Source organism: Engraulis encrasicolus, chromosome 2 (assembly GCF_034702125.1).
Source record: "Engraulis encrasicolus isolate BLACKSEA-1 chromosome 2, IST_EnEncr_1.0, whole genome shotgun sequence".
NCBI classification, from domain to species: Eukaryota; Metazoa; Chordata; class Actinopteri; order Clupeiformes; family Engraulidae; genus Engraulis; species Engraulis encrasicolus.
The window spans coordinates 39,059,721-39,083,659 of record NC_085858.1 but is presented as its reverse complement, the minus strand read 5'-3'; the positions used below and the strand labels follow the sequence as shown (position 1 = coordinate 39,083,659).

General features: G+C 42.0%; 2 protein-coding genes and 1 long non-coding RNA gene across 8 annotated transcripts in view; 2 read left to right on the top strand and 1 right to left on the bottom strand.

Moving 5' to 3' along the window:
* Positions 1-1,930: 1,930 nt before the first annotated feature.
* LOC134438647 (corticotropin-releasing factor receptor 1) overlaps positions 1,931-23,939 on the bottom strand; it is a 43,657-nt gene continuing 21,648 nt past the window's right edge. For both annotated transcript variants that reach the window (XM_063188262.1, XM_063188268.1), the window contains 4 exons: positions 22,439-22,524; positions 22,039-22,174; positions 3,700-3,741; positions 1,931-3,506 (listed from right to left, as the gene is read on the bottom strand). In XM_063188262.1, the coding sequence (XP_063044332.1) occupies positions 3,360-3,506; positions 3,700-3,741; positions 22,039-22,174; positions 22,439-22,524 (411 nt within the window). In that variant the 3' untranslated portion in view covers positions 1,931-3,359. The remainder of the gene's footprint in view (positions 3,507-3,699; positions 3,742-22,038; positions 22,175-22,438; positions 22,525-23,939) is intronic.
* On the top strand, positions 10,153-12,201 carry LOC134462428 (uncharacterized). Its single transcript, XR_010037522.1, has 3 exons — positions 10,153-10,230; positions 11,228-11,308; positions 11,513-12,201. It is a non-coding gene; the product is annotated as an uncharacterized LOC134462428 (long non-coding RNA).
* LOC134438661 (ADP-ribosylation factor-like protein 6-interacting protein 4) lies at positions 13,313-18,023 on the top strand. Of its 5 annotated transcripts, XM_063188277.1 has the most exons (9): positions 13,313-13,419; positions 14,105-14,153; positions 14,821-14,890; positions 15,079-15,183; positions 15,633-15,711; positions 15,816-15,925; positions 16,180-16,284; positions 16,878-17,172; positions 17,603-18,023. In XM_063188277.1, the coding sequence occupies exons 6-9, from the start codon at positions 15,922-15,924 to the stop codon at positions 17,661-17,663; spliced, it is 465 nt and encodes a 154-aa protein (XP_063044347.1). In that variant the 5' UTR covers positions 13,313-13,419; positions 14,105-14,153; positions 14,821-14,890; positions 15,079-15,183; positions 15,633-15,711; positions 15,816-15,921; the 3' UTR covers positions 17,664-18,023. The 5 variants fall into 5 exon arrangements, 4 of the variants coding, with proteins under 4 accessions (XP_063044347.1, XP_063044352.1, XP_063044367.1 ...); XR_010032633.1 differs by lacking the exon at positions 16,878-17,172; XM_063188282.1 differs by lacking the exon at positions 14,105-14,153.

Genomic DNA, 23,939 nt, shown 5'->3' with positions numbered 1-23,939 from the left:
TGACATATTTCTTCAAGTAATACAGTTTATCTGCAGGGGAGATGTTCTTTTTATCTATGAGTGACTGAAACGAAGCTTTCCATTCAATGTAGTGAATTGGGTCGCCACTGAACACAGTAGGTGTTGGTACTGGAAGTCTCTGTGTGGCTATGCTATCTTGAATTGCTTTTGCTAAACAGGAGACATCGAGTGAAGGCGTTTGGGTGTTTGAAGATGGAATGTCATGGTTAGATTGCGTCAGGGCGCGAGGAGTACTTTGGTTAAGTGGTTGGTGTTCACGAGAGGGCTGGAAGATCTGTGCGTCATACTCCTCTCTTACTTCTCTGTCATACACTTCGAATCTCGCTCGAGCGACCTTTAAGTCATTCATTGCTTTCCATTGTTCCATTTTTGCTGCCTCTTTTCTACACTCCTCTTCTACCTCTCTCATTTTCTTCTCCTGCTGTTCTTTCTCTATTAAACTCTCGTATTCAGCTTCTTTTGCTGCTAGATCTGCCGCTGCTTCCGCTCGTTTTTCGGCGACACTGGAATGTTTTGAAAGACAGCTGATTTCTGAAACGGATCCATACACTGACCTGGCATATTCTGGTTCGCGTAATTCACGCACGCGTTGTCCTACACATTCTGCATCGTACTCAAAAACCAGTCTGTCATTAAGCATTTGTGTGAGGTCACCAGTTACTGCTACACATGCATCAACTTTTCGTCTTATCTCTGGATCAGGCGCATAATGCGATCTTAATTCATCAAACATTTTCAGAACATCAGCTTTTCCTTTTGCTAGTTCGTCTACGAGAGCTCCATTACGTTTTCCTGTTATCTCACACTTGAGTTCTTGTCTGGTTGTACGCGCTGACACTTTCCACTGTTCATAAAGACTACACAGTTTCTTTTCTCTTTTGTTTTGCTCTTCTTTACTGTATAGTAACATTTTTTCCGTAGGAATGCGTTCGCGTTCAGAGCGTCTAACTGAGACTACATCATCATCATCCTTTGGCACAGGCCTATCGACAATTGTTTCATTGCAAAGAAAAGTGTTAAGTTCTTGCCTTTTCGCTGCCTTTTCTGTGTCCATCTCGTGTTGGGATTGCGATCTCCTTCCCCTTTCCGTGCGAGTTGACTTGACACTTGTCCGATGTGATGTTTGTTTGAATTTCTCCGATGACCATTACACTTGCGTCGATCTGGTGCTCGCTGCTTCTTTCCTCTGTGACTTTGTTGCGATCATCCAGTCGGGCAGGTGTGGACCAATTCCTTACTGTAATGTCCCGTAAATAATGGCCTTCCGACAACTGCTGGTCCGAGTTCATGTAGTTTATTTGTCTTCATACATAGATCAGTACCACCGTAAGGAATTGGTTGCCTTTTACGGGTGCATTAGGCTCTTACTGCTGTTAGAATGCTCAAATCACAACAGCGGCAACCAACATAACAATAGAATTATAGAACAAAAACAATAGAACAAAACAATTATAGAACCAGGGCTACTGGGTTCTTTACACTGATGCTGAATTCACTTTTCATTGTGCATATTATGAGCTTCGTTGAGGACTCTTACATGCTTGTCTTAGATGACGGAAGTAACGTTGGCGCAGCTTTAGCAGCAGAGAAGCTATTCGGCTTGTGTTGATAATAATAAACTCCTGGACTATTTCCAAACTTCCAAATGCTTCGTTTCGTGAGTACAGACCATATTTGTGCTACTGCAGAAGTTTGGTGTCATGACATGTTATTTTTGTGGGGAAAGTTTGGAGACGGTGCCCAGTATCCATATGCGCTTGAGTCAAGCTAACCGGAATAAACATCGAATAACACGGCAACTCTGTTGATGTAAGCCTGCGGCAGAAAACACTTCGGGTGTAAAGGTGGATGGGTGTCACGGTTCAAATGGCATTAGGGTGATTCTACTCCGAACCATCGCTTTAACCAGTGCTTCTCCCCAGCATCCTCCTCCATGACTGAGGCATAAATGCAATTTTGTTGTGTGCAGTGTACACTGCTGTGGAGTGCTGTGTCACAATGATATGATCAATGCCATGATCAATGGCAATTTCCTAGGGGGGCTTAAGGTACTATATACGGCACATAGAGCTCGAAAGTCCCGCCCCTTAGTTCCGCGTTTCACGGGACCTAAGCTGACCATCTAACAACGTGGTAGCGAGTAAATATCTTCTGATCTCAGTCATGATATGCGCTGGGCTACAAATATGCTGTTTAAGATGATAGATAAAGATTATTCATGCAGAAGTATCAATGTTTTGTTCCGAGGCCGTCGGCATGAAAAATGTGAAGAAACACAGCTTTTTAAAAAATGTGGGGGTTCGTACGAAAAATTAAGCAAAAATATCAGAAACAACATATATGGAGCTCGTGGCACAACTCGAAAGGGATCGAAATGCCATTTTAATACCGCCATTGGATTACATGCTACGATTTTCGGCTAAAAACGCCGTTGAGGTCCCATGAAATCGGGGGAAGTGACGTCACTTTCGAGCTCTATACACAGTACTAGTGGCCCATTTCCTTTTTTTCCACACTTAAAATTGTTGTAGCCATGTTTTTTATGTACCGTACGTATCTTTCATACGGGAAAGGAATACACTTCTGGTGTTTTTTTTATTTTATTTGCACACCTCACCTGGCAGGTGCGTTAGAGATACTGACCTGTATATAGAGACGCTGTGGTTCTATGAACACCATTCAACGTGTATGATGCAACTGCGACTGGTTTGCGAGAATATTTCCGCCTCAATTGCTCCATATCCTGCCTCCAGCCGTTGCTTCACTTTGAGTGTATAGAATGCCGTCCATCAGTACACATAACACACATAATTGGTTAGAGATGACCCATAACTTGGTATCGGTCGCTGGTCTGTTTGTTCGCTGGTCTTTCAGTGTCTCAGGCTGGGTGATGTTTCATGGAGCAGTACAAGACCAACTGAAGGGATGACTGTACATTAGGAGATAATTCCATTGTGCAAAAAAACATCCCCCCCTTTTCTCTTTTCATTTTTTGTTCTTATTTCCTCAAAAACAATATTGCTCGACCCTGTGTTCTCTTCCTTTTCTCCTTTTCCTGTTTTTTCCCCCCCCATCTCCCTGCAAAGGTTGGCAAAGAGTACACAGCGATACTTCTGACATTTTCACTCATTCACTTATACAGGGTGAGAATGACTTTGATGTGATCCCTACATACAGTAGTAAAGCAGCCCAAAGGGGTCAGTTGTCCCAGGCCCAGGGGCAGAGGGGGGCCCAGAATTGGGTTCTCATTACGTTGTATGTACTGTATAGGGAGGGGGACCCTATCGGATTACTTTGTCCTGGGCCCTGCAAAAAGCTGTCAGGAAAAGTCCAAGTCCTCATACTGATGTTGACAGTTTGATACTGTGGAAACTCAGGCGTGACTGGGAGCTTGGAATGGACGTGGCGGTCGCCCTGGCGACTCTCATTCTGATGGAATGTTTGTCTTGCCACCTGTGCCACCGCTTCCTTGCAGCTGAACGCACCTGGAAAGGTAAAGTCAAAGTCAAGCCAAACTGTACTCAATTGTCAAAAAAAAAACTATGTAACAGAGTTAGCACAGAAGTTTGAAATTGTGTTTGACCAGTCTCCAATGTGCAGATGAATTAAACATAAATAAGACGTTGACAATGATCATACACAAACACACACATAGCCTACATAGACGGCAGTACCTACCTCAGTGTTGAGGAAACAGTAAAACACAGATACGAAGAATCCCTGTGACAACATGAGAACAAGCGGATTACTGACAGATAAGGCTACCATGTCCAGCAATATTTGGCTCATGCTATGACGTGTGCGTTCTCCCCGTACAAAGATATAATGCATTTAATGTGTCATATAGTCCACCTCATTAAAGGATAAAACTATTTTTTTACATTGGACCCTTAATTTCACATTATAACATCATGTTCTACAAAAATATATTACCAGCGGAACCATAAAGTTTCCAAACAAGCAATCCACCTGTCATGAGTGGCAGCGTACCGTAACGAATAAATTAAAAACGGCATAGTTTGTGCTTGCAAAAAACTGCCCATAGGAAGATGTTTCATGGCCAAATGACACGCAACATACCAACTGTATCGCACGCTCAGGAGCGTAAAGTATACCCCCGCAGCCCCTGCGAGGCAGGGGGGCCCACATGGGCCCTTGACTTGAAGAAACAGGGCCCCTCCACATGATATTAGGCCCTCTTTTTTCATTTGGGGGCCCATTCTTGGTAGCTTGCAGGGGGGCCTGAAGTACTTGCGTTACGCAAGTGCGCACGCTATGTCGTCACGTGGCCACGAATTGCCGATCAATAACCTATAATGTTCGTCGTGCCGTCACGATAAAGCCCCATTTTTCGAGGTTGGGCCACACTTCCGCGGCCAATGCATTTGAATTGGCTGTCCGACTCGTGGTAGATTTACGATTGATGGCCCAATTCCGACAGAAAACTGATTGGGGAAAGATTATTAGTGAAGGGATACATTTTAGCGTACAGTATGCCCCATCACACTGTGAAGTAGGCTAAAACAAATTAAGTTGGATAGGGTGTTTTCCAATGCAATGTTTGCTTCTCTACACTCCACTTCTTCCTCACATTTTCCTGGAAGCTTGACAGGTCCATCAATCGTAAATCAACAAGTCGGACAGCCCATTCAAATGCATTGGTCGCGGAAGTGTGGCCCAACCACGAAAAACGGGGCTTTATCGTGACGGCACCACTACCGTTATAGATTATTTTAATTTCGTGGACAGAGGACGCATCTCGTGCGATAGGGCTCAACATACAGGATTGAGTAGAACAAGAGGTTATAACGTGAATTCAAGGGTCCAATGTGAAAAAAAACAAAAAAAACAGTTGCAGGCAAAACGAGCGAAGCGACGACAGGCAAAATTCAGTATTCCATTCAAGCAGCTCAATGGTCAACAGGTCGTAGCGGCGAATCAAATCAATTGATACATTTATGCTGCAGTTTTGATTGCCCGTCACTTGTAAAATTCAGTCCTCATTTTCATAATGTTAAACTTGCCTGAATATTTTTGCTCAGTTTTGCCTCTGCTGGCTCGCTTCTGAATTTCAGGAATTGAGTCAGTTAACAGAAAGTAACTGTCTTTGAACGTCCCAGTCGTGTGGATGGAATATGTGAAATATATAGGCTATATATTTTTTGGAAGGGTGTTAGATACAGGCCGAATTCTGTAAAATTAACTCAGACCCTTGGGATGCAAAATCTGTGGCAGTTTCACAGATTTTGCCAAAATTCCATGCTGGACTATTAAGGTATTGGGTCATTTCACGTGAAATCAGACACTTTGGGACCCGACCGACACGGATTTCAATCAGACTTGCTGTGCCTGTTTAGTAGCAAGGTAGCACCCCAGAACTGCATTTTTGTGAATCTGACACCAATATTAAGGGAGAAACAGACTAGCAAAGGTTTACATGTGAGGGTAGGACACTATGCATTCATCCTTGATTATATCAGTCAGTGTAAGTCACAAAAGGATGTCTGAGGTATTGTTTGAAAGCTCTTTTCTGGCTCTACAAATTACTCAAACACCATGGAATATAACAACCTTCAGAATATGAATTATGATACATTGAAAAATGAAACATTGAATATCAAAAAATCGTATATTTTAAAATGGTTGATTTGTTGTCTTAACATAGCCTGTAAGGTCATAAACAACACCTGAAAATGGGGTCTTTGGTTCTTTATTCATTTCAGAGATAATGGGACATAAAGGTTGAAATGAGTTGTAATGAAGTAGTAATAGAGTAGTGTCAGGGACAGGGCTGGACTGCCATCTGGCATAACGGGCATTTTCCCAGTGGGCCCTGCACCCGCGTCGGTCCCCATTCCAGGTACTCAAAAACTACACCGCTTCTGACCATTGTCAATGGACACAGTGGAAGATAGACCATTTTAAGCATTCAGAGAAGGCAGGGTTGAAAGAATAAGCTCAGTAAAGGATTTTTTTAAATGTTCAAGTATCAAAGGGTATGTTGTAGCTGTATATATACAGCTCCAGGCCTTTTTATTAGAATACCATGAAAAAGTTGATTTATTTCCATAATTCCATCGATAATGTTAAACTGTCATGGATTGTAGATTCATGGCCCAGTTTTTAACTATTCCAATCATTATTTTTTTTCTTTTTATATACGTTGGCCTTCCAGCTCAAAAAACCCATGAATTGGGGAATTCACATTATTAGAATATTGTTATAAAATCACATTTTTCTTCATCAAAATTCAGGTCACATTAAATCAGTTGAAATTTGGTACTTTCTACATAACATGCAATGGTCAATACTTGGTTAGGACATTCTCTGTCTTCATAATGGCCATGATGCGTTTAACATTGAAGTCAATGGCAAAAACAGTGCATGGGAGTTATGGAAGCCCAGATATCCTTGATGCTTTGCTGTCAGCTGTTCTTGTTTGTTGACCTGGTTCCCCACACTTCCCTCTTCAATATACCCGAAGATTTCCATGCCACGTTTTGGTGTTAACTCACCAGTTTAATTCTAACTCAACAGAAATTAAACCCCATTCATTTTCAATGGGGTTTCATTTCTGGTTATTTAGAATTAAACTGGTGAGTAAGCGCCAAAACGTGGCATGGAAATCTACAGGGTATATTGAAGAGTGAAGTGTGGGGTATCAGGTCAGCAAACAAGAACAGCTGACAGCAAAGCATCAAGGATATCTGGGCTTCCATAACTCCCATGCACTGTTTTTGCCATTGACTTCAATGTTAAACGCATCATGGCCATTATGAAGACAGAGAATGTCCTAACCAAGTATTGACCATTGCATGTTATGTAGAAAGTACCAAATTTCAACTGATTTAATGTCACCCGAATTTTGATGAAGAAAAATTTGATTTTATAACAATATTCGGTAACACTTTACAATAATGGTGCATGAATTATAACGGAATAATGTTGGAAGTAATGTATGATTTATGGTGAATTAACACATGATTTATGTACATAGTGATATTTAATCTATCATTAGTTAATAAGGAGTCATGACATGAGTGATGAGGACTCACCATTAAGTAAATGTGGTATATCAGAGGGAAATTCGTGGTGTGAATTACAAGGTTAACATATCATGTATTAACATGGCTGATGAAAATCCTGTCAGATCAACCCAGTCATACATGAATCCAACCTTAGTTAATGTTGCCTTTCCAGCAATAATGGAATAATGTTGTAGTCATTAAATGACACTCAGGCTAAGCGGTTCCCAAACTTTTTCCCCGCGCACCCCCTTGTACATTTCATTGTGGCTCGCGCACCCCCTTAGCGAATATTTTGGTGTGCTGATGGCCACGCAAGTATGGATTCACTGTGCATTCATGCACATTATGCACAGTTTTGAATAATCCTCTTTTCCAAGTTCTGGAGTTAAACTGCACTTCAAATGGACCCTTCCAGCATACAATTAAAAACTACTTAAAGTTCATTGATGCTGTATAAAAAAACTCTCACCATTGCTCTATTCAGCTCGCGCACCCCCTTATGGCAGGCTGCGCAACCCCAGGGGTGCACGGACCACAGTTTGGGAAACCCTGGCCTAGCCTATGTTTAGGCTACTAGTGTGGATTTCTATGACCAGCCGAAATAATCAGCCCATTGCCAATGTGCATAACAATCCTCGTGGAGCCAGTCATCTCAACCAGGCAATGGGCAACTTCAGAGAAGCTACAGAGCATTGTCAGGAACCACGGCTGTGGCGTTCGACACCTGCAGACTGCGCCTTGAAGCAACCTCCCCAGGCCATCATAGTAGCCTACACCCCCTCCCCGCAAACACAGGGAGTCACGTTTCATTCTTATTACCTGCTCCCGTCTTAATGTAACGTTTCGTTTCCCACCATAGCATTCTTTTAGCGGCTTATTTAAGGTGTCTCTCGTTCCGATGTGTGGTCATTAGCCAGCCATCACCAACGCCCTGAAGGGAGCCAGCCGAAGGAGTTTCTGTGGCGCTGCAGCGACGACTTCCACATTTAGTCAGTTTTTTTTTCCACGATTTCAATGACCTTACTTCTTTATAATGTATAAACGTATTTCAGTTCAAACCGTAACCAAATATAGGCTATTATATTAACAGGCTAGCTTACAATTAGAGAATGATACGACCCTTGTGGTAGGCCAAACGCCAAGTCACCACTTCTCAAAACTGATAATCATACTTAGACTACCCAGTGACGTGATTGTGCCCAATGAAACAGGAGGCCTCGATTCGTGCAGAAGATAAGGTACGTAACTGGGATATAAAATATGTATATGTTAGAAAACTATTTAACCTCATAGACTAACCTTGTATACGGTACATTCTAACAACATATTTCTTAAGTTTTGAGTCATTCACGTTCATTTGAAGCGTAATCCCCCCCCTACTGTGGCTAGTTTGGATGAGACGACTTGACCCTAGCTAGCACAACATAAATGACAGCTAGCTCTACACTATTTCGGCCATTCGTTAACGATCAGTGTTCAGATAACTAGCGCAAACGTGCCAAGATATATTGTATTCTCAAAAAAACGCTTGTGTTGTGCCATGGCTTATACGGTGATGACGTTTGAGATTGTAAATTTACGGGCCACTCGTAAGGCCCATAAGCTTAGATGTGTCTATGGTAAGGCCGACCTGACGAGATAGCTGCCTACTGAGGTTTGATTGGATATGGACATTGTTTATTTCAGAAGGAAAATGTTTGGAGTGGAATTGTTTGGAAGACAATCTTGGGACAATTTTGCTCTTTGGGTCTTTGTGCCAACCATGCCAGCTATCGTAGGGTGCTCTGGGAACTTCTTAGATCTGTTTACTGTATGTACAGAAATACGCATTTTGTTTACATAAAATCCCTTGTCATTTCACCACTGTAACCCAGACAGCACGAAGCATCTTGCCGACGTCAAAATCAGATCAACAGACAGGGACATCAGCCTTCTCTTGGGAATAGGCCAGATATGCCAGAACAAGAAATGGTAAGTCTATCACTACATAAGATCCATAACAAAATACTCCTAGTTAAATCTTAAATGTGACCTGGTGGCATTATTGCGTGAATGCTTATGTTGAACACTTAATAAATAAGATCCTCAAGTGTGTAGAGTTCGTTATTTATTTACATTTTCCTCAGCATAACTGTACAGCTGACACCACTGCCTTCTGTATCATAACAAAGCCTGTCACTTCCACGTTTCGTTCTTCTTATGTGACCGAAGTCACTGGCTACTGCACCAGAGAGGGTCTCTGCACTCATTGCTGGTCCTATGATGCCATCTATTGGCGAAAACGTGCAACAGCATAATTAAACTAAAAGACAACTTCTGACAGGACAACAAAAAGACAGGGAGTGAGAATAAGGGAATAACAAAAAGACAAAAATGGGGGGTCCACTACACTTGCATACCTGATTGTGATGCTGTCACTCATTTTCTAGTCTATATCTTGGACTGAAAAAGGATGCTTTGCCCCTGCGGTTGTGAAGAGGATGCTGTGGAGGTGGCAGCATGAACGTGTCACACAGACATTGGCTAAACTATAGGTTAACTATAGCTATCGGTAGGTACAACGAAATAAAAGAAACCACCCCCTCAACCCTGTTTATGCTGCACTGTACCTATTATAACCAGTTTTTATATAGACCATTATTTGAAATACTACGAGAGCCTTGCTGTTAGGATACTGTACAGCAGGGATGGGCAACTGGAGGCTCGGGCGCAGGACAGTTTTTAACCCCCTATAAATCAATAGTGTAAGCATTCAGGTATAAATAAAGAAAAAGTGAAGTATCCTTTTGTAAATTCAAGTGCGTGGTGATGTGGCCCACTGATTGTGGTAATTAAAAATGTTGGCCCACCTTATAATGAAAGTTGCCCACCCCTGCTGTACAGCCTACATCACTTGTACATGTCCTTACCAAATAGGACACTAGCTAGCTAAATGTAACTAATATGGCATTGTGAAAGTTGTATGCCGAAATGTAAACCATAATATTAAATTGTGATGGACATAATTCAACCAACATATTACATTGTGAATGTAGTTGCACAGTGATACTGAGACCGATTTATTCCTGTCTTTATTTGCCAGGCTTCTACACTTGCCCTCAGAGTTCACATATAGTGAAGTGCACAGGTGTCCAGTCAGGTTCAGACTGATGCTGGTAACAAGAGGAAAACATGCTAATTGGTAAGTGAGATCCCTGCTCAACAAAAATCCACACAGCACAACAAGTAAGCCTAGTTTGTGGTATCAAATGTAAAATGGAAGTTTCATCAAAAAGTTGTAGAACACATCTGAATAAATTGCAGGCCATCAAAGTTGTGAATGGGCAGGGAAAACACAACCAGTAGGCTTATGAATTACTTTGACTCAGCACAGCACAGCAGATGCGATGCTACCATTCCTTGGGAATATGACACAGAGGTCTACTATTCCATTGTAAATATTGACTGGAAATGTTCATGTTTCAACTGTTTAAAAAACATTGGACTCAGGGGAAAAAATCTCTAGGTGTATATAAGTGAAAGCCCACCTTTGCCATTGTGACACAGCACACAAGTATACACTGCACACAACGAAATTGCATTTTATGCCTCACCTGTGCAAGGGTGCAGCCTACATTGGCATCCCAAGGGAGCAGTATGTTGCAGTGTGGCGGGAAGGTACCATACTTGGGGTACCTCAGTCATGGAGGATGGTGGAGAGAGCACTGGTTAATTACTCCCTCCACCAACCTGGCGGGCTGGGAGATGAACCAGCAACCTTTGGGTTGTTCAGCCCTGGGCTACAGGACACCCTAACCGCTTACCAATGACTGCCCCACTTATCCTTGACTGTATAAAAAATACCACAGAGTAGCGAGTACACTTTTAAATTAAAAGGGTCAATATAGATGATAGACTTTTCATCCACAGGCAGGTAAGGCCTATATTGAAGGCAGCCAGCTTCAAAACAGACCCCACCTTCTCTTTGTCACCTGAATATAACTTAATTGTATTGCAAATGTCATTCCTAAGATTCATTTACAAAATGTGTTTTATTTCATGTGAAGCTGCATAACATTGAAATTATGTCGGGGGGCCCGGTGAAACGGCCCTTGAGACATAGGTTCCCCACCCCTGCTGTAGGAAGAGCCTGTAGACGGTGACACTTCAGACATTTGACTTTCTAGCTCTTGTCACAGGTCAGTCCATGAGCCCACGTCTTCAGGTCATGGGCCTGAGAAGAATCTACCGTTACAGGGGTCAGAAGAGATCCTCAAACTGTAAGTTAATCTCATGATGCTTTTTAACATAAACATTTGACACTCACTCTCACCACAGGTCAGTTCATGAGCCTCACTGGATACTTTTATAATATATGTGCAGCTGTGTGTCAATGGTTGGTATGCAGTGTCGCTGTTTTTTGTTTTGTTTTTGTTTTTTTACATTTTATGTACTGTTTGTCTCTTGTTTCTGTGCTGTTTCAGATGCTGACATTACTACCCCTGTACTTCAACCCCTCTGCTGCCACTGGGTCCTCAACGAGAAAATAAACTGATTCCCCCCCCCAATCCATTCCTTTTTCCACCGTCACATCACACCATGCCTATGCACATTAACACCACCAATGAGCCTAGAAAACTAGGACAACAGTGAGGATGAATTTAGAAACCGCTTCCACGTATTGTACTATTTCTGAAAAAGCATTGGTATTGGCCTTCTATCTCCACGTAGCCATATCAAAAAACCTGCCTAAAAAAAAATCAATTTTGTCGTGTTTCCGCTTAAAAAGGAATTTAGAAACCGCTTCCACGTATTGTACTATTTCTGAAAAAGCATTGGTATTGGCCTTCTATCTCCATGTAGCCATATCAAAAAACCTGCCTCAAAAAAAAAAACTATTTTGTCGTGTTTCCGCTTAAAAAGGAGAACAAAATATCCACATGTAAAATTATCCTGCTACGTGGAAATGGCACCTTACTAAATAAATAACAACTGCATAGTTATTCTGTTCAATTTATGAGTAACTATGTAAATTATGATTAACTTTTTGGCTGATATGGGACACTGCATGAAAAGAGGAATTTGTGGATGAGTTTTGCACCTTAAATTGCCTCATACCTCAAGCCACAGCATTTGCGGCTCCCCCATGCCCCCCTCCCATCCCTTTCTTAGAAGAGCCTTTAATAGCCTATGTAAATGCCAGTGATCAGGTCGGGAGCTGCCCCAGTCAATTTCAAGTGGGGTGGGGTGGGGTGAGGTCAGGTGGGTGGGAGGGAGTGGGGGGTCGGCAGGCCTTTTTCTAGGATTTTGGGGTCCCTAGGCAACGGGATTGTTGGGGGCCCAAGGGCATTTTTTGGCCTTTTACTAAAATGTGTGTGTCTGTGTGTGTGTATGTTTTTTCACGCTGCCCAGTGGTGTTTTTCAGAATCACTAACCATTAAACCAGGGGTAGGGAACCTATGTCTCGAGGGCCCTTGAGGCGGTTTTATCCGGCCCCTGATATCATTATAATGTTTTGCAACTTCACATGAAATAGGCCTATGACATATTTTGCAGGCCTAAAGGAATCTTAGAAATTACATTTCCAATGCAATTAAGTTATATTCAGGGGACCTAGAAAAGGTGGGGACTGTTTTAAAGGTGTCTACCTTTAAAGATGTCTATATGTCTATATAGGCCTAAAGGTGTCTATATAGGCCTAAATTTTATGGGGAAATCCTGATTTGTGTTCATAGTACGGCCCCCGGAGGATTTTATGACCATGGTAGGAATTTGAAGTGGCCCCTCGAATGAAAAAGGTTCCCCACCCCTGCATAAACCTTTCTACTAGCCACAGCTTTGCTGTCAGTACATTTTATTATGATACTATAAGCTCAGAAATTAAGTTGATCAAACAATTCGATCTGTGCTATAAACATTTAAATGAACCTACAGAATAGGCTATCAAAATAGAATCATCTGAATGATCTTTCTTGGACATAGGCCTACATTTTGAAGTGACCCTTCGAATTAAAAAGGTTCCTCTGCTGCTTTTGAGGAAAAACATCAATGTGCTTGGCCACTCTGTTTTTTTTTTTTAATGGTATTCTGAACTAAAGCAAGGATTGTTCAAGTTAGTTGAAAATAGACCGTCTCTGGTTAAATTAGTTCTACACCAAGCCTTTAGGTGGCAGTAAAACTAATTGGCACAATGCGAATTCCACACACAAGCCACAAAGAAGCCATCAGCCGCGGTCAACATCACCCATAGAACTAATACATTGTATTATTTCTATGAACATCACCTTCCTGATTGAACAGAACCACGCGTTGTCTGTGTGGTTTACAAGTTTCTTGGCGATATGGGGGAAAAGTTCCTCACATACCAACGGAAAATGGGCGTCATATACATGTAAGTACATTTTACTCAACTGTGGTTTAAAGTTTCAGTAGGCTACTCAAGAGCGATTGAATAGCTCCTCTGAACACAGATCCGCCATTGCTAAGTTATGGCACAGCCGTTTTACATAGCTGGTAGCTCAAGTCCCCTCAATGTGACTACACTAGTTGCTGCTGTACGCTAGTAAATTCTGATGACTTGCGAGCATCGTAATGACAAAATGCTGTGGTGAAACGGTGAATATGTTAAGTATACTTGTTGATGGTAAATTGTTTGACATTGCTCGTTCTCAGTTGCCTTCCCCCTGCCTAAAGATAGACAAAGGCTACCGTTAGCATGCTATTGCGTTAGCTCATCAACTAGATTCTGGGCACTGCTCATTTTTCACGTCTGCCCGGTATTTCGCTGATGAACTAACGCTTAGACGCCTTGCCAATGTATTTTACAGCGGCAAAAATGCATAGGCGACGTTGGAAAGACTGGTGTGCCGTCTGGGTATGTTGGTTTTCAGTGCTGGGCAGTAGCGAAGCGACTAATTTAATTACATTCTCTAGTAGCTTGGTCGTAGCGTCACTACTATGTATCGAGTAGCTAACATCCCTGTAGTAATGCTATTTTTCCTCAAGTAGCGACGTTTTTGTCCCCCATCGATTTTACTCAATGATTTTTGTTTTACTTTCTCTATCCTGAAACCTAGGCAGTCACACAGGGGTTCCAAGACCCACCGGCGTAAAATCAAGTCAAAGGTGGGATATAATTTAGTTCCATGCTACTTTGAAACGGTGGTAGATGGACACTCCCAACTGAGATCGCTCCCGGACGTGCAGTCCCAGGTGTTTCTATCACTCCCGGACGTGTAGTCCCACCCGATTATATTTCACGTATTATCATACACTGCCACATACAAGCAATTTAGGGTTAGGTTTAGGGTCAAGGTTAGGGTTAGGGTTAGAAACAAAAAAACTAACATCAAAAAGATAACTAGCTCCGTTATATGGCGGTGGGACCGATAGTCTGGCTAGTGGGAGCGAGCCGACAGGGGAGCGTCCTGCGTTGGGAGCGTCAATCAGGGAATCGTTCTCAGTAACGCGAGCCCAATGTATCAGCGCGAGCTCAATGTCGACCAGAGTGGTCAAGTTGAGCACGCCACCCCGAAATCAATGTGAAATACCCTGCCATTTGCAAACAGTAGGCAACCTGTCCTTAAAAAGTATGGGTCCTCAAAACAGCACTTGTTGCACAAATATGTGTAGATGGCCTCTTCAAGAAATTGAAATTATGTATGGTCACTTTTTCTTATTGTTTCACGTGGAGGTCTACTGACCTTGTCTAAATAATGTAGGCTAGTTTATGTCCATGTATTATATTAGGACCCAAGGTTAATGGGTTATTCTATTTACCATGTTTTCACAGGCTGCTGTCTCATAATATGGCGAAGACGAGTCACCTGAAGGCCTAACTCGCCATAGAAGACTGAAAGAATGTAAGATTAACTTCTTTGTGACCAATATGACTTGCTCATTGATACATGTCAATATGAGGTGCATGGCAAAGTATTTAATTTATTTGTCTCGCTTCTAGGAGCTGTAGAAACAACAGGGTGTTCTTTTTCAGGGTATTCTTTTTTATAGAACTGGACAGGTCATTTATTCGTTATCCTTGTTTTTGAAGTGTCCTGCAGGATGCTGTGTCCTGCAATCCTGTGTACTGTGCTACAGACGCATGTGGAGGTCAACCCAAAATGGGCACAGTCTCACCGCAGAAGAGTGAAAGAGGGTAAGCTTAACCTATAGCCTACGTCAGGGTCGGGGAACGTTTCTCATTCGAAGGGCCGCTTCAAATTCATCCGAGGGGCCGTAAAAGTCCTCCAAGGGCCGTACTATGAACACAAACCAGGATTTTCCCTTTCACTTTAGGCCTATATTGAAGGCAGCCACATTTAAACAAACACCACCTTCTTCAGGTTCCCTGAATATAACTTAATTGTATTGCAAATGTATTTTCTAAGATTCCATTACAAAATATGTCATATTTCATGTGAAGCTGAATAGCATTAAAATTATATCGGGGGGCCAGATAAAACTGCCTCAAGGGTCGCAAACGGCCCTAGAGACATAGGTTCCCCACCCCTGGCCTACATTGTCAATATGACTTGTGCTACTTTATAGATAAGTAATCAATGCTGTGCATTGCTATGTTTTGATTTATTTTCTTACATCCTACAGATCCTGGCAGGGAGACGGTAGTGTCCTGCAGAATGGTGATGGGCCAATCTTACAAGAGACCACAGAAAACTGATATAGTGTAAGATTATCCCTGTTGGGCTCAATAGGTCTTGCTTATTGACATATTTGCTATGTCAATATGAGGTGCATGGTTAAGTATTTATTTATTTGTCTCGCTTCTAGGAACTATAGAAACAACAGTGCCTGCTGCAGTATAATGAGGACACCCTGAGCAGAGAGCTCCAATAGACCCAGGTCCAGTGTCTTGGCAGGGTGAAATGGCACTGATATGGGTATGTACTAATGTCAGTTAAAATGAATGAATGAATGAATTAATTCTCATATCTGAATAATGTGAACACTGGATTTACCACACACACACACACACACACACACACACACACACACACACACACACCCTAGGCCTAGATGATTTGGACCCAAGGTTACTTTTACCACAGCTCTGGCACATCAATTTTCATTTGTTTAATAACTGGTCAGGTAATTTATTCATTCCCCTTGTTTGTTTTTTTGTTTTTTTTTGTAGTGTCCTGCAGGATGCTGTGTCCTGCAATCCTGTGTGCTGTGCTACAGACGCGTGTGGAGGTCAACCCAAAATGGGCACAGTCTCACCACAGAAGAGTGAAAGAGGGTAAGCTTAACCTATAGCCTACGTCAGTGGTGGGGAACCTTTCTCATTCGAAGGGCCAATTCAAATTCATCCGAGGGGCCGTAAAAGTTCTCCAAGGGCCGTACTATGAACACAAACCAGGATTTTCCCCTTCACTTTAGACCTATATTGAAGGCAGCCACATTTAAACAAACACCACCTTCTTCAGCTTCCCTGAATTGTTAATATGTAAGTGTTGAGTGTTAATGTTAAAGGAACAGTCCACCATTTTTCACATATATGGAGTATTTACATGCATGAATGTGCATTTCATTTTGGTCTGTGTTTTCATTATCTAGTTTAACAGTATAGTATAGCGTTTCTCGTCTCCAGTTGGCCACAGCAGCTCCCATATGGCTCAGTTCTGATTGGCCAATTGGAGATGAGAAACGCAGGCGGGGGCAATATCGCCCTATTTTACGCAACATTGCGTTGGGGGCTATATCAAAGCTATTGAAAGTATTGTGTCATGTTCTGTCTGTAATTGACAAAAAATGAGATTGGAATTGACGACTGTATCAGCTGTCAGGTCATGTCTCAGGATTGTGTATTTAGTAGCTCCTCTCTTTTTGCAGCTTTAAAACTTAAGGCCACCGCTATGGAGGGAGCGGCTGCAACCGCCACCAGCGCAGCAGCTGCCCAACAAGCTCGACCCTCCGATTCCTCCACCTCCAGCTCCTCCACCTCCTCTTCAAGTGACTCGGAGCCAGAGAGGAAGAGAAAGAAGAGGAACAAGAGAGACAGGAAAAAGAGAGAGAAGAAGAGGATGGAGAAGAAGCAGAAGAAGAAGAGGAAGAAGGACACAAGCACAGACAGACAGAAGGAGAGAACTTGCGAACACTTGCACCCTATTGCGGAGCTCGCCTTCAGGTGGGCACATGCAGAAAATTGAACAGCTTAATGATTAACAACGATTTTTAGAACCTGAACAAGGACTGCCTGCTTACCTTTTTTTTTTTTCATCTTTTTGAAATATCTAGCAGGTCCCCCTTTCTTTTCAGTTGCTGTATCTCCTGCATGTGCCCACCTGATTCACACTGTGTGGCACAGTCCTTGGTGAAGTTAAATAAACTATCACCAGGAAGATATGTCTCCCTAATTTCCATGTAATCATCAGGGCTGACCGTTGCAAGCTCCGCAATAGGGGCTTGGTTGCAGATGGTATTTCTGTCGATCGGAATTTTTTCGTACGCCGCCGTCTTGCTTAAACCCTTTCTCACCAGCCTGACCACCTCCATATAGCGGGGGGCTAGCGGGAGCTGTCTGTAAAATATCTGTATTTTGTTTGTATATTTTACAGTATCACCGCGGAAGGGCCTCTGCTACATGGCGAAGAAAAAAATAGGTCTTTGGCATTTTAGGGATAAGAAACGAGCGGAGGTGTCCCATCCTGTGGCTGGTGAGGAGAAGAGGACGGGAGAATCTTATCCCAATTGTGGTCAAGCATGTGCGTCCAGGAGCCACCCTGATCAGTGATGAGTGGCGAGCATACAGAGGCGCATTAGCTGCCATTGGCTACACTCACTTCACTGTTAACCATTCAAGATGGTTTGTTGATCCAAACAGTGGGGCCCATACACAGCACCTTGAGAGGGGTTACTGCCACACTTATTGTGTGTGTGTGTGTGTGTGTGTGTGTGTGTGTGTGTGTGTGTGTGTGTGTGTTACAATATGTGAAGGCCTATGACTTGCTTTCATAATAATAAAAAGTTATTGCTCTCTGTCTGGTGCTTTGATTGTATTTAAAAGTTCAGAAAATACACTACATCAAAATAGGCCTATGTAATGAGTTATGTGTTATAATGCTGTGACTTCACTTGGCGGGGGAGTTAATGATTGGGAAGGTTGTTAATGATTGATTAGTTGACTGTATAGAAATGGTTGATTACACACTTGTTTTCAGTATAGTAATCATGTGTTAAGTTAACACATGATTACTATACTGAAAACAAGTGTGTTAACCTATCATAATGTCATGGCTTTACTTAAGGTGGCCAAGAAAACGTGAATGAATATTGTAGTAATCATGAGCACACATGATCATGTAATGACTTTACTTGGGGTGGCAAAGACAACATGAATTCATAGTATACTACGATGTCAATGATATGTAATATATTGGGCTAAACATTAGGCTGGTCACTGGCTGATATAACCAGAAGGTATCAGATGCATGTGTGGGCACAATCACGTCACTGGGTAGTCGAAGTATGATTAGGCCTATCAGTTTTGAGAAGTGGTGACTTGGCGTTTGGCCTACCACAAGGGCCTATTAATATAATAGCCTAGCCTATATTTGGTTATGGTTTGAACTGAAATACGTTTATACATTATAAAGAAGTAGGCTAAGGTCATTGAAATCGTGAAAAAAAACTGACTAAATGTGGAAGTCGTCGCTGCAGCGCCACAGAAACTCCTTCGGCTGGCTCCCTTCAGGGCGTTGGTGATGGCTGGCTAATGACCACACATCGGAACGAGAGACACCCTAAATAAGCCGCTAAAAGAATGCAGATAGTGGGAAACGAAACGTTACATTAAGACGGGAGCAGGTAATAAGAATGAAACGTGACTCCCTGTGTTTGCGGGAAGGGGGTGTAGGCTACTATGATGGCCTGGAGAGGTTGCTTCAAGTCCGCAGGTGACGAAGGAAGTGTCGAACCCCCAGCTACGAACGCCACAGCCGCTGTTCCTGACAATGCTCTGTAGCTTCTCTGAAGTTGCCCATTGCCATAAGGTCTGGTTGAGATGACTGGCTCCACACGGCGAGGATTGTTATGCACATTGGCAATGGGCTGATTATTTCGGCTGGTCATCATAGAAATCCACACTAGTAGCCTAAATGTAGGCTAGGCCAGGGTTTTCCAAACTGTGGTCCGTGCACCCCTGGGGTTGCGCAGCCTGCCATAAGGTGGTGCGCGAGCTGAATAGAGCAATGGTGAGAGTTTTTATACAGCATCAATGAACTTTAAGTAGTTTTTAATTGTACGGTGAATTGTATGCTGGAAGGGTCCATTTGAAGTGCAGTTTAACTCCAAGACTTGGAAAAGAGGATTATTCAAAACTGTGCATAATGTGCAGTGAATGTACAGTGAATCCATACTTGCGTGGCCATCAGCACACCAAAATATTCGCTAAGGGGGTGCGCGAGCCACAATGAAATGTACAAGGGGGTGCGCGGGGAAGTTTGGGAACCGCTGGCCTAGGCTACCACCTTTATCCTGAGTGTCATTTAATGACTACAACATTATTCCATTATTGCTGGAGAGGCAACATTAACTAAGGTTGGATTCATGTATGACTGGGTTGATCTGACAGGATTTTCATCAGTCATGTTAATACATGATATGTTAACCTTGTAATTCACACCACGAATTTCCCTTTGATCTACCACATTTACTTAATGGTAAGTCCTCATCACTCATGTCATGACTCCTTATTAACTAATGATAGATTAAATATCACTATGTACATAAATCATGTGTTAATTCACCATAAATCATACATTACTTCCAACATTATTCCGTTATAATTCATGCACCATTATTGTAAAGTGTTACCCAATATTCTAATAATGCGAATTCCCCAATTCATGGGTTTTTTGAGCTGGAAGGCCAACGTATATAAAAAGAAAAAAAATAATGATTGGAATAGTTAAAAAACTGGGCCATGAATCTACAATCCATGACAGTTTAACATTATCGATGGAATTATGGAAATAAATCAACTTTTTCATGGTATTCTAATAAAAAGGCCTGGAGCTGTATGATGGCAACTAGTGGCTAGTATGTGTTGAGGAATGTATGCCGAGCACTGGAGAGGTGAAACTGAACTTCCTGCATCCTCATGGACCATCTCTATCCTTCACATATTCCGATAGACATGCTGTCATGTGATATTACTATGGTATCACCATATTATCACTAGGTGATTTGTATGATGCCATATTTTTGAGTTCCATTGTCTCTGAAATGAATAAAGAACCATACACCAACATTTCAGGTGTTGTTCATGACATTGCATGCTATGTTTAGGCAAGGAACTGGCCATTTTAAAATATACATTTTTTTGATATTCATTTTTTTCAAATTCATTATTTTCAAATTTTTAATTTTTCAATTTATGATGATTCATATTCTGAGGGTTGTTGTGTTCCATGCTGTTTGTGTAATTTGTAGAGCCAGAACAGGTTTCAAATAAAAGAGCTTTCAAATAACACCACGGACATATTTTTGTGACTTACACTGACTGATATAATCAAGGCTGAATGCATAGTGTCCTACCCTCATACACTACCGGTCAAAAGTTTGGGGTCACCACACTTTCCTCCCACAATGCTTCTTTCTGACAGTTAAGCTTATTCCTTTTCAATTTCAGTTCTGGTATAAAATCAGTGTATAGAGTTATTGTTCTCTGAAATTAATGCATGCAACAAATAAGCAATTTGATATTGGAAAAAGTAACTGTGAAGTGGATTTACTTGTATAGACAATGCATAGAATAGACCACAATGTATCACTAACTTTTGACTAATCAAAGTGTACCTTTACTAAGGTAGTGTCTAGTCTGGTGTACTAATCAAAGTGTAGACTCCTTTGGCATTAATAATAGCCAGTTGCGGTTCTACAGATTAATTCCCGGGATGAGATGAGGTCCAGAATTGCCCATGAGCTCTATGAGCCCCATGCATGCAAAAGTTGATGTCTGCTCTTGTCAATCCATACAATGCCGGATGATATACACATCATTTGAAAGAGGAGAATCTGCACTTTCCAACGATGTATGGCACTGGCTTGCACACTAAACCATCGCTGAGACAATGGATCGTGCATTCATAAGTAGGTTAATTCTGATGGCTAGAAAATCATGCAGCTACTTTGACTTGAATTTGTGGACGAGGTGGCAACTCAACAAATGTCATACACCTACCATTGGAAAGGGCAGACACTGAGCTTTCCAATAGTTCCATACATTCTCTGATAAACCAAAGACATGTCTGTAGAAAAATGGACTAGAACACGTATTTCTATGTAATAAATGGGTGAAAAAACTTGGTTAGATTTCACTCTTCTGTCCGGTTTAACCAATTTTATGGGTAATCAATCCTTTTTTCACCTGTGGCTGTTCAGTACTTTCCATTATTCCATTTCAAGCTATTTAAAATATGTTTGCGACTTGAGTTGCAAACAAATAACTGGAAAAATGAAGGTGACCCCAAACTTTTGAACGGTAGTGTATGTAAACCTTCGCTAGTCTGTTTCTCCCTTAATATTGGTGTCAGATTCACACAAATGCAGTTCTGGGGTGCTACCTTGCTACTAAACAGGCACAGAAAGTATGATTGAAATCTGTGTTGGTCAGGTCCCAAAGTGTCTGATTTCACGTGAAATGACCCTATTTAATAATCAATGGATAGGCTACAAGTTGAGAGTGCCCACCTCGTGGCTTGTATGTATAGGCTACATAAAATCGAAAGTATCCATGCCAAAAACTAAAAAAATACATCTCCACTTCCATTAGTCTTTAATTGTTCCTTAATTTCCCCCCAGGGATCAATAAAGTTACTCTACTCTACTCTTCTCTACTCGTCTTTAATAGTGATATGATGGGACCCTTTCAATTTGATTTCATAACAAAAACAATGTGATCTTAATGTCACCATCATTCTAGAGTGATAAATAAAATATATCCAAATACGGTGATGCGTCTTGCGCCTGCATCGCAAGGGGTGTGGCGTACCTGGAAGGATTCAAGGAAGGAGTTGAAGTAGATGAAGACAACCTGGGAGACGTCGCCCTCTCCTGGATTCACGAAGAACAGCATGTAGGTGAGGCCCAGAAGAGGCAGCAGCACCAAAGTGGCTTTCACAGCCTTCCTGCATGACAAAATAGATTTGTTGTTAAATAGGAATCCAATCTGAAGTGATCAATCAACCGTGTGTGTGTGTGCGTGTGCATGACAGAGAAAAAGGCAGAATGACTTACTATGTTGAGTGTGTCAAATCGTGTGTGTGTGTGTGTGTGTGTGTGTGTGTGTGTGTGTGTGTGTGTGTGTGTGTGTGTGTGTGTGTGTGTGTGTGTCTGTGTCTGTGTGTCTGTGTGTGTGTGTGTGTTCATCAGCTGGGACTGTGCTCTCATACCTGTACTGGACAGTTTCTGTTGTTGTTGAGGCTCTGAGTTTGGTCATTAGAATCCTGACTATGTTGAAAAGGAAAACAAAGTTGATCTGGAAAAAAAATAGAAGCCCTCAATAACAAGCTCCAACCACCATGAAAAGAAAATCACTGTGGCATTACAGATGAGACCAGAGATTGAATAGTGAGAAAAGACTCGAGAATGGAGTACAAAATGATCGAGGAGAGTAGAGCGGACTTGAGTAGAGAAGCCAAAGGAAATCAAGGTGTCCAGCAGCATACACAAATACACAGAATAAATTATAAATTGTACAACAGATTAAACATATTGCACACTACATCCAGTAGCCATTCTGCAGAACACACACACCCACACTTTTAGATACATTGTACATAGACTGTGTATGAGTGCTTGTATAAAAGTGGTCCATTTCTTATGCTACAAGTGAAGCGAAAGCCCAAGTGTGAAACTCCAACTACTATTGTTTTTGTGACACAGCACTCCACAGCAAACAAGTGCACACTGCACACAACTAAATTGCATGTATGCTTCACCGGTGCAAGGGGGCAGCCTCCAATGGCGCCCGAAAGGGGGCAGTGCGGTGAGACGGTACCATGCTCAGGGTACCTCAGTCATGGAGGAGGATGGGGGAGAACACTGGTTAATTATTACCCCCACCAACCTGGCGGTTCGGGAGTCAAACTGCCAACCTTTGGGCTATAAGTCTGACGCCCCAAACCTCTTATCCATGACTGCCCTGTATACTGTATATGTCTCCGCCTGTTCTCAAACTGATGTCTACGAATGACCTGCAACAGTCACTGAATTGATAGCACTGAAAACTAATGGACAGAAATGCAAGGAGAATTCACACACACACACACACACACACACACACACACACACACACACACACACACACACACACACACACACACACACACACACACACACACACACACACAGAAATGCCACCTTTAGCAGCTGTGAACAGGTGGAGCGGAAACAATAAAAGTTTTATCACCCAACTATTTTACAATGTCTTTTGATAGATCGTGTATTGAATGAGTGAGCATTTCAAAAGCTGTGTTTCTGCCTTACCATTTTGAAGTGTCCGTGTGATAAAAGAATGATTTGGGGGGAAATTCACAATATCATTAAACTGCTCACTTGTCATTTTGCACGCCAATTCGTTCGTATCAATACTTAACTCCATTTATCTCACCAATCATAATCTCTTTAAAGGGACACTGTGCTGGAAATGGTCAAAAAAGGTACTGCAACTATGCTGCTCATTGAAACTGGGCTGCCTATTGCCAAATTTGATCTTTACATGAAAGTTTACTAAGTATTAAACAAATATTTTCTAGTATGGTCCAAGTACAGTCATTTTTGCAGCTAAAAATGGCTGTTTTTGGAAATTCAAAATGGCGGACCATGGAGAAGATCCCCTTTTCATGTATGAAAAGTCAAATTTTTCCAGTCATAATGAATACTTAGAATTCG

What these genes read in the sequence shown, in the direction of transcription:
- LOC134438661 (XM_063188282.1), top strand. An exon ending in CCACAGAAGAGTGAAAGAGG is followed by an intron (nt 16,285 to 16,877) that starts GTAAGCTTAACC and finishes CTCTTTTTGCAG; the next exon opens with CTTTAAAACTTAAGGCCACC. An exon ending in ATTGCGGAGCTCGCCTTCAG is followed by an intron (nt 17,173 to 17,602) that starts GTGGGCACATGC and finishes TATATTTTACAG; the next exon opens with TATCACCGCGGAAGGGCCTC.